Source organism: Poecile atricapillus, chromosome Z (assembly GCF_030490865.1).
Source record: "Poecile atricapillus isolate bPoeAtr1 chromosome Z, bPoeAtr1.hap1, whole genome shotgun sequence".
Taxonomy (NCBI): domain Eukaryota; kingdom Metazoa; phylum Chordata; class Aves; order Passeriformes; family Paridae; genus Poecile; species Poecile atricapillus.
The window spans coordinates 145,243,559-145,257,916 of record NC_081289.1 but is presented as its reverse complement, the minus strand read 5'-3'; the positions used below and the strand labels follow the sequence as shown (position 1 = coordinate 145,257,916).

Below are 14,358 nucleotides of genomic sequence, written 5' to 3'. Positions count from 1 at the left end.
AGAGCATCCCTAACTGTGCCAACATAAGAGCTCTGACAAGGGCCTGGAGGGACAAGGGGGAATGGCTTCCCATGGGAAGGACGGAGTTAGATGGGGTATTAGGGAGGAATTCTTGACTGTGAGGGTGGGCAGGCCCTGAAACAGGTTGCCCAAAGAAGCTGTGGCTACCCCATCCCTGGAAGTGTTCCAGGCCGGGTTGCTTGGAGCAACCTCATCTAGAGGAAGGTGTCCCTGCCCATGGCAGGAGATGGAATGAGATGAGCTTTAGGATCTTGTCATTCCATGTCCATGTCTTGTAGTCATGGCTGGAAAAGCTGCCATGTTGCCAGAGCAAGGGCAATAGGAGGTGTGGGGTGATGTGTGAAGGCTGTCTCTTGGGTAACAGCAGATTTCAATGCACAGAGGAACTCAGTTTTAATGGAGAGTGGAAAAATCAAATTATCTGTGCAGATTTCTTTTGCAGTTCCAGAGAATTTTTATTTTTTTTTGGCGGGTGTCAGTGCTGCTTGGCTTCCTGAGATCAACCACCAGGAGATCCTCCCAGGTGGATGCAGCAGAAGCAGGTGGGAAGGGATCGTGGTCTTGGAAAGGGGCCATGTCACTGGGTCCAGATAACTGAAGTTAGCAGTGAAATTGTCCTGCTGGTTTAAGTCCAGTGACATCAGCAGGCAGCGTGTAATGCCCCAAACTCTTGCCTAACCACATGGGGCTAGAGAGACAGTGGATTGGCAGGATCTCTTGATTAAATTTGTAATTAATTTTCCTTGTGCTGGTAGATAGCCTGTGCCTAACTTGAGTTGCCCATCCTTGGGTCCAGATCCGAAAGAAAACAAGAGAGATGACTCTGGAAGGACTTTTAGAAATTATAGAATGTAAAGGGTGTGGAATGGACATTAAAAATCACTCACTTGCCATAGGCAGGGACTCCTTCCACTAGAACAGGTTGCTCAAGGCCTTATGTGCTATGAGCACTGCCAAGGTTGGGGCATCCACAACATCCCTGGGCATCCCGGGCCAGTGTCTCACCACCCTCACAGGAAAAACATTCTTCCTAGTCTAGATTTCCAGTCTAGATTTCCCCTCTTTCAATTTGTACCCATTACTCCCTGTCCTGTCACTACAGTTCTTGATGCAGAGTACCTCTCCAGCTTCCCTTTAGGCTCCCTTCAGATTCTGGAAGGTGCTGTGATGTCTCCACACAACCTTCTCTTCCCCAGGCTGAACAACCTCAACTTTCTCAGCCTGTCTTCACAGGTGAGGTGCTCTAGTCCTTTTATCAACCTCATGGCCTCCTCTGGACTTGCTCCAACAGTTCCATGTTTGGGGAATATGTTTGGGGTTCTCCGTCTCATTGGCCTGCTCGCTCATGTCGTATCCCAGGGCCAGTTTCTACACTGGATTTGGCTGAGGTTATCCACCATGCTGAGGATCTGTTGGGGCAGGTGGGTACTGGCTGATGCTGCAGACACTGTTTTTGTGTTTCCAAAAGAGAAAGCAAAAGCAAGAGACAGACACTGGCTTGGCCAGTGAGTGCATGTTGGTGTGTGCCTGCTGATGGAGGAAGAAAGTAGAACTTCAGGTGGGGTGACCTGCTCATGACCAAGAGGCAGCTCTGAGAAAACCAATCACTTTTCTGCCTGTGATTGCTGGGTGACGCTCCCTCGTTTAAGTGGATGCAACCCTGCTTAATTATGGCTGGAGAGGACTGCTGAGAAAGAAACCAAGTCCTTTAGCTAATGTATAGGTGTAACTTTCTCTGGGACTTCTGTTTGGGCTTGGTCTTATGAAGCAGCAGTGCCTCTTGTGAAGCAGACACCTGACCATGATCCCTTCCCACCTGCTTGTGCTGCATCCACCAGGGAGGATCTCCTGCTGGTTGATCTCAGGAAGTCAAGCCTGTGTGTCAGGAGGTCTGGGAAGGGAGATGCTTCACTGCTCTGCTGCCTGCTTTGGAGAAGTGTTGCTGCTTACTGAGGGTGGGGGGAGATGTCTTCTGGGCCTGGTGTCACCAGTGACTCACATGAGAGGGCATTTTGTCACTCATTTTCCATTTGGGTAGAGAAGACCAGGTGGTGCCTGTCTGCCCATTGTAGAGCTTCCCACACTTTTATTTTTGTGAGACTTGATTTACCTTTGAAGTCTCCATCTTTCTAGGTTTGGATGAACAGGTCAGTCAGTGCCGAAGCTCTGGGCAGGGAAGGGATGACATGGGCCATTTCCTCTGAGGCAGGGACAGGACCTTGCTGATGGGTTTCCATAGCATGTCTGGAGTTCTTAGGGCCATTCTGGGAGCCTTCAGTATTCCCCTCCTCTTCATCCTTGTGTGTAAATGTGCTATCTATCCAGCACATCCTTGGCTAGCATGGCTCTTCCAGTATTGTCCAAAAAATGCAGCCACACAGGCTTGATCCTTTCCCACATAGTCCAGAAAGATCTTGTAAGCTCAACCTCCCACCTCCAAGTCCGTCAGGTCCTTCAGTCCTGTACTATCACACAAGTATAGATAAAACCTTACTTACCCTGGTGGAAGAGGAGCTCAGATTGATGTTTGGTGTCCCTTCTGCAGATTGGAAAGGGCTGGGGAAGGTGGACATAGACCTAGGAAGGGAAGAAACACCCAAAGGGGTTGGGGTTTCTGCATGACATTTTTATAGCAGTTTCTGATGTTTTTACAGCTTTATGTAATACTTTGAGAAGAAAGAGGCTAGTAAGTTTACCCCACTAAGATATTTAGAGTAATCTTATGGTTGGTTTCGTGTTGAATTTTTTTTAAAGGTGTATTTTGAGTTATTAAAATAATTAAACCTTTGGTTTTCCTTGTTAAAATTGGAGTGGGTTTTCTGGACTAGGTCTAGGGAGATACTTGGAGTGTAGTGGAAAAATTCTGCAGAGCGGGAAGATTAAGTAGCAGAACAAATTATGTGTGTAAAAATTTCCACAGCAGAAAAACCTCAAAAAGGACCTTTTACACAATAGCTGTTTTCTGTTCTGACGAGGAATAAGATCAAAGTTGAGGAACCATTTGAAGGACACCCCACAAGTTGATCTAGGGATCTCCTGGGTGCAGATGTGAGACTCTTGTTATGCTGGGAATATCTGAGAGATTTCTTGGGGCCTAAGAACTCAAGACAGCTTCCTGTTGTTTTTCCTCTTCCTCACCCATGAATGCTGTACATTGAATACTGAAATTTCTACATACGATTGAACATGAATCCTATCCAGAATCCACTGATATCTTCAGGACACTTAAAACTTGTGCTGCTGCCAGGGTTGATCTACGTCTCTACCAGCACATCCCACTTCACCCATACTTATCTTCACTGAGAGCAACCATGTAGGTGATCACTGTGTTTCCATTTATGGCTTCGCACTGGGGAAACTTATCTTCTTTTTCTGCAAATAGGATTTTCAAACTTGCATTGAAGAAGCAGAAAATATTAACTCTTGAGCTGGCGAAGGCAGCAGGATTAATTAGTTCATGCCTGAAAGAGCTCATTGCAAAGGTGAAAATTGCAATGTGAGTGAAACATATGATTACTGCTAATTAAAATGCAAATGTGAGATTTGACAGCTAGTTTCCGAAGGAGGGCTGCTGGCAATGGTAATGTGCATGAGCCTGGCTGTTCCTGAGAAGGTGCAGAGCTTGGCCAGAAGGATTGGCATGGGTTTCAGCAGCTTTTGGGAAGCAGTCTCTGAAGGGATGGCATTTCCCCTCCCAGCCCCAAAGTGTGGCTCAGAGGTCCCATCTCCTGCTGGTGAGTGTAGACCACAAATGGTAGGTGGAGGAGCCCAAATAAGATCTGTGAGCAAGAGTTGAAGGACTGTTTGGGGAACTGGGAGAGATCGGAAGAGCCTTGGTTTCTTGAGGGGACAGCAGAGTAACAGTGCCAGAAGGAGGCAAGGGGTAGAGAGCTTCATGCCATTAAAGCTGTTTCTTCAGTGTTTGTCAGCTTTGGCAGTCAATTCTGTTCCTGCAGCACGGTGGGTTTGTTTAGCAGGAGCTGTGTGTGGAGCATACACAGGTGGTGGTGCAGGATGGAGGAAGGGCAATGCCACATTTCACCAGTGCCAAGGCATGGCTTTCTGCTGGACTCCAGCTGCCTCTGGAGTCTGGGAATGGGGTTTTATGGGCTTTGCTATGATGCTGGTGAAGGGGTTTTGCTGCTTAGGTGGTCTTTTAAGGAGCAATCATTACCTGCAGACTCTCACCCACTCCTTGAGCATCACCCATGAGGCTGATGTGAACAGAAGGTCTGCAGAGAGTCCATTTTAGCATGAAGCAGCTTTATTGCAGGACACAAAGCCACCAGAAATGTCTGGGATTGTTTCTGGGGGTCATATTTTCATTCCAGAGATTTCAATCCTCCTCAGTAGGGTACCAGTAAAAAGTTGTTTATATATGGTGTTTAGTCAGAAGTTTGAGGAAAATACTGAGCTTGGCTGTGCTGGTGAGTTTGAATGTGAGTGTATTTAAGCCATACTCAGTTTGGACCATTTGCATCTTCAGCAGACATTTCAATAGTTTTTACTGTAGCAATTTTATTTTAAAAACTATTTGGTTTTCAGTGTTAGTATCAGTGCTTGATAAATGTAAGGAAGGTAAACAGGGAGAAAGCCCCAGGCCATGAGTTAGAGCCAGGAGACAAACTGGTTTATTAAAATCACCTGTGATTGTGATCTAACTGGTTTGTGCTGTATCCAGTGGCTTTTCTTGGTGGACATTGATGCATGGTGATACCTACAATAGTCTTGTTTCTTGGGACATTTTTATTGTGGCCAGCTGCATTTCTAGAGTTTGCAACATCTTGGATTGTCTGCAGCAAACCACAGCTAAAAGATGAGTCTACTGAATATAAGTGAACAGTTTTTATTTTCAGTGTGGCTTTCGAAATAAAGGGTGCATGTGCTAACCTGGTCCTACTGTAGCATTTGGCACAGAAGTTTTGTATGTGTGTGTGAACAAGATGTTCAGTGTGTAGGATACAATTAATCCTTGAAACATCAAGCAGTGGAGGTGCATTTCACAACCACCTTTTCAGTTGGTGCCCATGTCAAAGGAGGTATTTCTCACTCCTTGGGATGCCTACAAGGTTGGCTCTTCCCCAGCACTTCCTAAAGTGGCCAGCCTGACATCCACCATGATTTTTCTTCCCTTCATGCCAACTGAACAACTTCTTTTGTGCCATTTGGTATTTCTCAGCCATCGGGAGATTGAGTCAGGGTGTGATAAGAGGGGAAGAAGGTGCATTAACTGTCAGTGGAAATAAACACAACCTTTCCAATTTCATTTATTTATAACTTGAAAACCAGATAATCACCTCTTTTGAAGTCAATACCACTATGTATTTGAACTTGCTTAAAACTTACTAGGTTGTAGGGTGGAGAATGTCCAGCTAGAGCGATGCAGAAACCAGCACTGGAGTGTTTTACTTCCAGTTCCTTGTGTTGGGTGAATTCTTCCATATTTCATGTGCATCAAGGTCCATGCTGGACCACTGGGTAGCATCACCTTGGGCAGTTCAAGCTCTGCTGTGCAGTTGTGTTCCTGCCTCATCCAGGTCAGGTGGCAGTGGTGGAGCTGGGTCGTGCTCTGTGCCCTGAAATTAGTGACCAGTGCACTTGGCTGTTGTGTTCAAAAGCAGTTTGAGTGGTGGTTCGTTTTGGCTTTAAAGGCTGAGGTGGCCCTGCCCTTGCCTCAGCCCATGGGAGTGTCTGCAGTAGCCCCATGAGAACATGAGACATGGGAAACCCTCCTGAAGTTGTCAGCTCTCACACCAGTCCTAAAACATAGGCTTCCCTTTGTATTTTCCAGATTTTTAGCATACGTGGAAGAATTGAATAATCTGCACTTTGTGATGTCATGGGTTTTTAATCATTTTAGGTCACTTCAAAAGCCTTTCACAGGCCTCTGAGCAAAGCTTTTGGAGCAATTACCTTGACAATATCCACCTTTCTCCCCAAGGACCTTGTGGGGTGTTTGGGTAGAGCTGGTCAGGTGAGTTATTCTGGTTTTCAGATGAGTCATTATGCCTTGAAGGCTGAACAAGAAACCTGCAGTTTGCTTAACAGCACAACAAGTGAGAGAATAAAAGGGAACATCAGGCACAGCTCCTTAAGAGACAAAAATAGTTATTTGTGTAATGTGTCTTGTGGTGAACTACAAGAGTCCTCAGCCATGTGAATAACTGGACTCCAACAGTGGCCTCAGCAGTGGGAGAACCAACTGAGAAGTTTATTTGGGCCTGGGAGGAGAATTAAGGGAATGGATTGGAATGGAATGGAATGGAATAGAATGGAATGGAATGGAATGGAATGGAATGGAATGGAATGGAATGGAATGGAATGGAATGGAATGGAATGGAATGGAATGGAATGGAATGTTTCAGTTGGAAGGTACCAAGCATCATCCAGTCCAACTGCCTGCTCCATTCAGGGCTGACCAAAAGTTAAAGCATGTTATTAAGGACATTGTCCAAATACTTTCAGCAGCTTTAGAGGATGTGGGGTTGATGAATATGCATAATTAATCCTCATGAAGATAGAGAAGGGGTAAGTTTCCCCACACATGCACTAGAGAACTAGGGCCAAATCTTATCTTCCTCAGATCCTCCCACAGTGTCATCCCTTTGCAACATGTAAATGGAGCATGTTAAAGCACTCAGAGGAAGCCCCACAATCAGGATGCTGGTCATGGGCATGATTTTGTAGGTGCAGGCACAAGTGGCCTGAGAGCTGGAGCTCTCCTGTTTCACCAGGCCAGTGGTTATGGAGTGTGTGGGACAGAGTTGCCCTTGATTAAAGCAACATGTTTGTGGTTTTCAGGAAGAGTGGGATCACAGCAGCAGTGGGAGCACAGGATCCCAGCTGGGATTGGGCTCCAGGCAGGGCTCTGAATCCAGGTCTGGCAGCCAGAGGAGAAGCAGCCAGTTCAGGCAATCATCCAAGGTGTATCTGGTAGTGACATGCTGAAATTGTGTCCTGTGCTTGCTGTTACTTGGAGGTATCCCCCTCACGACATGTTTGTGGTGTGTGTCACACGTAGATGTGGGTGTGTGTCAGCTGTGAAGGACACTTCAAAGATCTGTTTAATTCACTCGTGATGGGTGACCCACTGGTGTGTGCTGAGTGCCTTAGCATTGGGAAAGAAGTCCCTAGTCAGCCGGTTAAGTGCAAAGGAAATCAGGGTTTTTTTCTTTATTCCAAGTCTTGGAGTATTTCAGTTTTGGGAAATCAAAAGATGTCTGTAATTATTTCCTGGCAGGTCTTCATTAGAAGTTGAAAGATGTGTGGACAGCACATAGATGGTGTCAGATGGTGACCTTGAGTCCAGCTGCTTTCTGTGTGAGCTGTCTGCAGGGCTAGATGGGGAGCTACCTTCCTACCCTGCTAAAGACTGTAAAAGAATCCACTTTTATATGGGTTTAGGTCCATGCTTGAACTCAGACTAGGGATCATTCCTGTTAGGTTCAGTGAGCCTCTGTCCTCCTGTCTTCTCTTGGAGTCGCTCTCCTTTATGCACACATGAGCACCAGTTGTGCCAGAAGTGGATGGCAGACTCTGAGGTTTGGAACCAGTGTCCAAAGTCCTGGTCCATTCATCCATTTCATCCTCCTGAAGATCTTGAGGAAATATCTTTTCCTTCTGAGCCACGCTGTGGTGGGAAAGGATCCACAGAATCAGGTTGTATCTAGAAAGTGATGGTCCTTTCTGGTGGGAATGAGACTCGACATATCCTTTCCTCTTTGAGCAGGGGTAGTACTGTCTTCCTCAAAAATTCTATATTTTTATCTGTATTTTTCATCCAAAAACTTGCAGTTTTCAACAAGGAAGCCCTGAATTGGAGCCTTTTCAGACAGTTCAGTATCTATCTCATCTTTTTTTATTTTCTACCAAAGTGCAGCCAAGGGTTGTAGGCAGCTGAGAAGGAGGAAATGTGGGGGAAGCTCCTCAAGATAAGAACTGAAAAATGCTTAAGTAATACATGGTGCAGGATAATCCCTGAATTTATACCAGGGACCCAGGTGGCTACTTGGTGTTGTTCTGTGTGCAGTGATGATTTAACCTAGTTGCAGTTGTGCAGCAAAGGGCATGATTTCATATTTGTTTTCTGGAGGATGGTAATGAGGAGCGGCAAGAGGTGGGACGCTGAGCTGGGTTTTGGAAAGCTGCTTGCATGCATGCAAATGCTGACTTTGTGGGGAATTTGCTGAAGCTGCATGTATGGTAAACAGCCAGAGTCCACGTGGGCCTGTCTCTGTTTGTGTGGACAGCTCCAGGGGCTGGGCAGCAATGGATGGAGGTCATTTGTGCTCACAGGGGCAGGAGGACAGAGGTTGTGGACATGCATTTAAACCACACTGTGTGCAGGATCTGCTTTACTGGATGTCTCGTCCCTCAGAGTACTGGTGTTACTCTTGAAAGCGTCTCTCTCAATTATCATTCTGAGTGAATTAATTAATTTTCAGCAGTACTAACTCCTTCTCAGTGAAAAAGAGTATCTAAAGATGAGGGTTGGGTCACTGTGAGTTTCATGTTAAAATTGCTGATGGTTCTAATTGCAGTCCTGGGGGGACTGACAGCAAGTCACTGCTTTTCTTAAATACATGCAAATTTTAATCTTCTTTTTTTTTTTTTTTTTTTTGTACCTGGATTTGAGAATTGGCTTTTTGAAGTCTTATTATTAAGTTTCGGCACTGTGCTGAGAGCATTTTAGTAAGCTCCCTGCAGTACAGGGCTGCAAGGCTGCAAGGCTGATCCCTGTCCTGTGAGCTGACACAGAGACTGGTTCTAAAGACAGGTCATAGAAGACCAAAACAGTGTCTTGAAATGGCCACAGTGACTCAACGACTTAATGACAAGGTGCGTTGTCACTGGGCCCTGGCGCCGCCTTTGTGGAGTCTGGCTGATGCTTGGAATGTCTCCAAGAGGTTATGGGCACATCTTCCAGGAGGACCAGGTTTGGGTGAGAGTGTCCAGCTGCTGCCTTGGACCTGCCTGACCTCCTCACCACCTGAAATAATTTGTCTGCAGGAAGAGGTTTCTCTTCCTTGTGTGACAGCTGTGATAACCTGTACATGTATACTTCCGTTATACTACTTCTGGATGCTTGTAAGGGTTTAAAAAACTAATTCCTCTCCTTGGTGGGAGAAAATCGTGCTTGCATTTGCCTAAAATAAAAGCTCCTCTTCTGTAACTTATTATGAGAGTTATTATGTATTTCTGGTAGTTTGTTTCTGAGCAGAGACATGTCAACTCTGCAGATCCCCAGGGGTTAAAATCATAATCCATAAACCCCTTGGAGAAGACTAAAAAGGGAGCAATGTGTCTGTGTTTGGAGTTTCTGGTGTCTAAATTGGTTGTGCTGGAAATGACTGCAAAGTGTAAACCATCTGTTCACTGAGGACGTGTGTCCCTGACATTGGTTAGGAAAGTGTTGCTCACTTTGTGAGCAGATTGAGCTCTGGGACTTCATTAAGAAATGGTCACATATTTTATGAGTTTCTAATGTCTTGGTTAATATTAATAATACTTGAAAATGACAGAAGTTACATGGTGGGGAATTGATTAATTCCACCTTCTCTAGCATGTGTTTTGCAAGAGTGGGATCATTTGGACTGAGATGCTTAAATAATCTGAATATGTGCAAGGTTATGAGTAATCTGAATAAGAAATGTTGAGGGAAAATTGGTTAATATGGGATTCCCTTTGTGAAATGCATTCAATCCATCCAGACTGAGTCAAGTCTAATTTCTTGAATGGTCTTGAATGGCGAAATCCAACCTGATTTACTTCGGCTGTAAAGGGCAGAGAGGGCAGCCCTCTTGGTGCAGGAAGGACATGTGAGGGCTGATGACTGTAAAAGGGCTTTGAATAACATAGGTGAGGTTTTTTTGCTTTAGATGCTCATGCTTTGGGTTGTCCATTTTGACAAAAGCAGCTGCACAGGAAAGTTCAAGGTGTTTCGCAGTTGGCTGGAGGTTTCTTATAATGCCCGTGGGGAAAGGCCCTGGGGGTGCTGGTGCCAGTGGCTGGGCAGGAGGTGGGCAAGAGGCCAGTGGCCCCTGGGCTGTGGCAGCCAGGTGTGACACAGCCCCAGGGCAGGGCCCGTCCCCTGTGCCAGCCTGGGACAGCTCTGGGCCCCTCAGCACAGGAGAGACACCGAGGGGCTGGAGCGTGTCCAGGGCAGGGAACGGAGCTGGGGAAGGGGCTGGAGCCCCAGGAGCGGCTGAGGGAGCTGGGAAAGGGGCTCAGCCTGGAGAAAAGGAGGCTCAGGGGGCCCTTGTGGCTCTGCACAAGTCCCTGGCAGGAGGGGACAGCCGGGGGGGTCGGGCTGTGCTGCCAGGGAACAGGGACAGGAGGAGAGGGAACGGCCTCAGGCTGGGCCAGGGCAGGGACAGGTTGGACATCAGGAGGAATTTTGTCACAGGAAAGATTGCTAAGCATTGGAACAGGCTGTCCAGGGTGTTGGAGTCCCCACCCCTAGAAGTGTTCAGGGAATTCCTGAATGTGGCACTCAGTGCTCTGGGCTGGGTGACAAAGGGGGTTCGGGCACACGTTGGGGTCAGTCTTAGAGGTCTTTCCCAACCTAAATGATTCTGTGATTTTGTGAATCTCAGCCTGCCCCCTGGACCTTGGTGCATTGTGGTTATGGACATGGGGCAGGAGGACAGGGCTGGAGTCAGAGCTGAGCTTGTGCATTGTCTGCTCCATGTTGTGCACAGCTCTGTGTCCTCAAGGCTGAAACTGCCACTCCTTGCCTTCATGGTGCACTTTTGCAGCAGGTGAGGGGTCTCTGCATTGCATGGATTCACACAGGAACACAGGATCCCTTTTGCAGAGCCAAGACACCTCTGTGGCTGGTGGGAGAGGCTGTGCCCTGGTCAGGACAGCTCCATGTGCCTCCCAGCAAGTAACCATCTTTCCATCTCTCCTAGAATGGCAACAAGGAGAGCAACCTTGACATGCTGGGCACAGACATCTGGGCTGCCAACACCTTTGACTCCTTCAGGTAAGCTGGTTTTAAAATGTTTTAAGAGAAAGATGGACTGTGCCTTGTCTTAGCCCTTGCCAGTGTGTCCACCCTGTTGGTACCCAGACACCAGAGAGTACCCTGGTAGTACTGACATCACTGCTCCTCCCCATCCCCATTTTAGCCTGTGGCACCAAGCAGAATCTTTTCAAAGCATCTTGTGTGCTTTGGAGGGGCCAGTGCCTGGGTTTGCAGTCCAAACACCTGAAACCAGTACCAGTACAATTACTTGTAGTCACCCCAGAGCTGCACAGGCAAGACCTGAGTCAGCTCTGAGCTGCTGCTCTGCGATTTTACTCTCCCATTAGTTGGAGGGACCATCGTGTGTTGACTTCCTAGCTGCTGGGAAGAACTCTGCCCAGTCTGCTGTCTCAGTGTGGGGAAAGCAGTGAAATATCCTTTCTGTCCAGTTTTATGCATAATCTGCAGGTGTTGAGTCACTGGAGCAGACAGGTCGTGCAGGACCAGAGAGAACATCATTTCATGGACCTGTTGCGATACCCTCTTGGTAGAGAGAGTGAAAAGACACCTTGCAGGGTGTCTTCTGTATCAAAATTAGAGGCTTAGATCAAGCCACAAGAGCTCAGCATACCTGAAAAACAAGAAAAAATGAAAAGAGATGCATCAGTGTGAGGACTGGAGGCTCACATCCACATGCTCTGCAGCAGGGAGTGGGGAGTGGTGCTCCCAGAAATGCCAGCTTTCCTTGTCTGCAGGCTCTGATGTGCCCTCTGCTCTACAGCTCAGTGCTGTTTAATTAGTGGTGGACTTCCTTTCTCTGTTTTTCCCTGTTTTTCTCTCCTAGTGGTGCAACGTGGGACTTGCAGCCTGAAAAACTAGATTTCACCCAGTTTCACAGAAAGCTGCGAAACACCTCCAAACACCCATTGCCTCACATAGACAGAGAAGGGTGAGTGCTGTCTCTGCAATACTGTGCTCTCCAGGAAGGTCTCTAACTTCTCTCTTGCTCTAGGAACTCTGGCTTGGTGGCACACCTCGCATAGAGGATAGGGAAGAAGCACTGGACTGTTTACAGAATTTGAGAAGACTATGATCAGTCTGTCTGGCTCCTCTATCATCCAGTTCTGGGCTGGAGTGGAGTTGTTCCCTGTATTTTTGCATTGCCTGATAGATCTCAGTGTTTAAATAACTCTGGTTCCAAGTCTCCTAGATCCCGGTGTTCTAAATTTAAACATCTCTGGATATTGGAGGAAAGATCCTGGCTTAGTGCTGACCTGGTTACAGTTCCTGTGAATGACAGTGTTCTTCCCAGCAAGAGTTCAGGGAAGGAGAGAGCATCAATGTGTTTCATAAAGCTGTGAAAACATTCAACAGCTCCTTTTTGGTTGTGACAGCCTCCACAGGCTTCCCTGGTATTTCTGGATTCCTTAGTGGTTGTTGGTTGGTCAAACCAAATAAACCTGTGCTGGCACCAAGTGGCTCACAAGTGTTGCTTAGATGGGTGTCACCATTTCCCTGCAGGTTCTCTGCAGATGAAGAAGCAATCACTCCCTGACAGAAGGGTGCAGCCAGGTGAGGGTCAGGCTCTTCTCCCCTGTTACAAATGAGAGGGTAAGAGGTAAAGGCCTCATGTTGCAGCAGGGGAGGTGTAGATTGGATGTTAGCAACAGTTTCTTTACTCAAAGGGCTGTCCAGCCCTTCCACAGCTGCTCACAGGAGTCAGCTGGCTGGAGTCCCCATCCCTGGAGAGATTTAAAAACCATGTGGCTGTGGCACTCAGGGACATGGGTCAGTGGTTGCCTTGGCAGGGCCAGGGGAATGCTTGGATTTGGTGATCTTAGAGGTCTTTTCGAACAATAACAATTCCATGATTCTACATGTCGGGTTTTCCTCACACTATCACAGAACATAGAGGAAGGGAAAATTTAGAACAGGTCTGCAAGATGAGGTTGCAGCTGATGTTCCATCACTGCCATGTTGTTTCTAGGGATGGAAGTCTTCTCTTGGAGACATTTTTCTGCTGATAATTTGATTTTGCCAAAGTACTGGCCAGTGCCATATCCCTGGTCTGCACACCTTGTTTAGAAGACAGGTTTAGAATTGTTGTTAGAACAATTGATGGGAAGCAATTAGAAACATCCAGCCAGGCCAGAAATCCCATGCCAGCCCAGGGTCAATATCTGCAGGTTCCTGCAACATACAGGGACAGGAAGACTCAGACAACCTTTTTTTTTTCTGCTCTATAAGTAAGGTATACTGCAGGTTTATACAGAGCATTTTTCAGATGTAACACTAAATTTCTAAGTCACTAAGTCTCTTAGTCAAGTTCAATCCCATTTTCTCAAATGAGTTTGAAAAATGAGATGAAGGTGCCCTCTGTAAAATAAGATACAATGTGCTTCCTCTGTAAAAGAAGATATAATATGCTCCATGGTTGAAGGCATTTATCAGGTGATCCTGTCAGTGACACCTGCTGTGTGCAGGGAGGATGGAACAGGGTTGGTGGTGTGGTTTTCCTCTGGTTCCTGCTGCATTGTGAATGCCCACATTGCAAACAGGTAGAGGAGGCACTGTGGAGGTGAGATATTTAATCACTCCTAAATATTACAGCTGTAAAAGTGGAGTAAGAATTAGTGTATCTGCAGAAAAGTTAAGCAGATGCTATCAGCACAAAACAGTGTATGTCCCAAAAGGCACTCCATGTAAGTAACCTGGCTAGAACAGAGGAAGCACAAAGAAAAGCAAAATTGTCTTATTTTTTAGCTTCTAAAGCTGACTGTGTTGTGCATTCATCAGCTCTCCGTGCTGAATCTGTGCTGAGATTCAGCTTGCTGAGCCTCCATGACTCTCCACCTGCTAGCTAGGCATTTTCCCCTCTTGCTTGAATGGGAAGTTCTTTTTAACAATCTGGCTATGCAGTGAAAAAAATAATAGGGAAAAAGAAAGGAGTGTGATGTTCAATGTTTTCATGTGTTTACAACAGTAAAGAAAAACATTTTATTCCTGATCAGTTGCCCAAGGCTGGCCATGTAGCTGCATCCAGTTGTGTGACCTCAAGTGACTTTTGGTTGGGTGAAGCATTTTCCTCCAGGCGAATGCTGTTTGGTGGCATGCTGAATAATCAAAAGTGGAGCAGTTAAGAAAAAGTGAGGAACTGTACCATGTTTCTGACCTGAATATATCTGCCTTTAATTTCCAGTGCTAGATCTTGCTTTGCTTGTACTCTTCCAGATCAAACATCCTTTTGCAGCTGGTGTTTTCATTCCAGGTATCTCCCAAGCACATGTATCACTTGAGTTTTTCAGGTACTCTAAGGAATTTCTCTACCACCTCTTTGAAATGTGGCTGCTGGTGCTGCCCGTGGTCCT

General features: G+C 46.5%; 1 protein-coding gene across 2 annotated transcripts in view; it reads left to right on the top strand.

Moving 5' to 3' along the window:
* CTIF (cap binding complex dependent translation initiation factor) overlaps positions 1 to 14,358 on the top strand; it is a 147,435-nt gene that overhangs the window by 34,957 nt on the left and 98,120 nt on the right. For both annotated transcript variants that reach the window (XM_058828214.1, XM_058828213.1), the window contains exons 4-5: positions 10,935 to 11,008; positions 11,835 to 11,939. In XM_058828214.1, the coding sequence (XP_058684197.1) occupies positions 10,935 to 11,008; positions 11,835 to 11,939 (179 nt within the window). The remainder of the gene's footprint in view (positions 1 to 10,934; positions 11,009 to 11,834; positions 11,940 to 14,358) is intronic.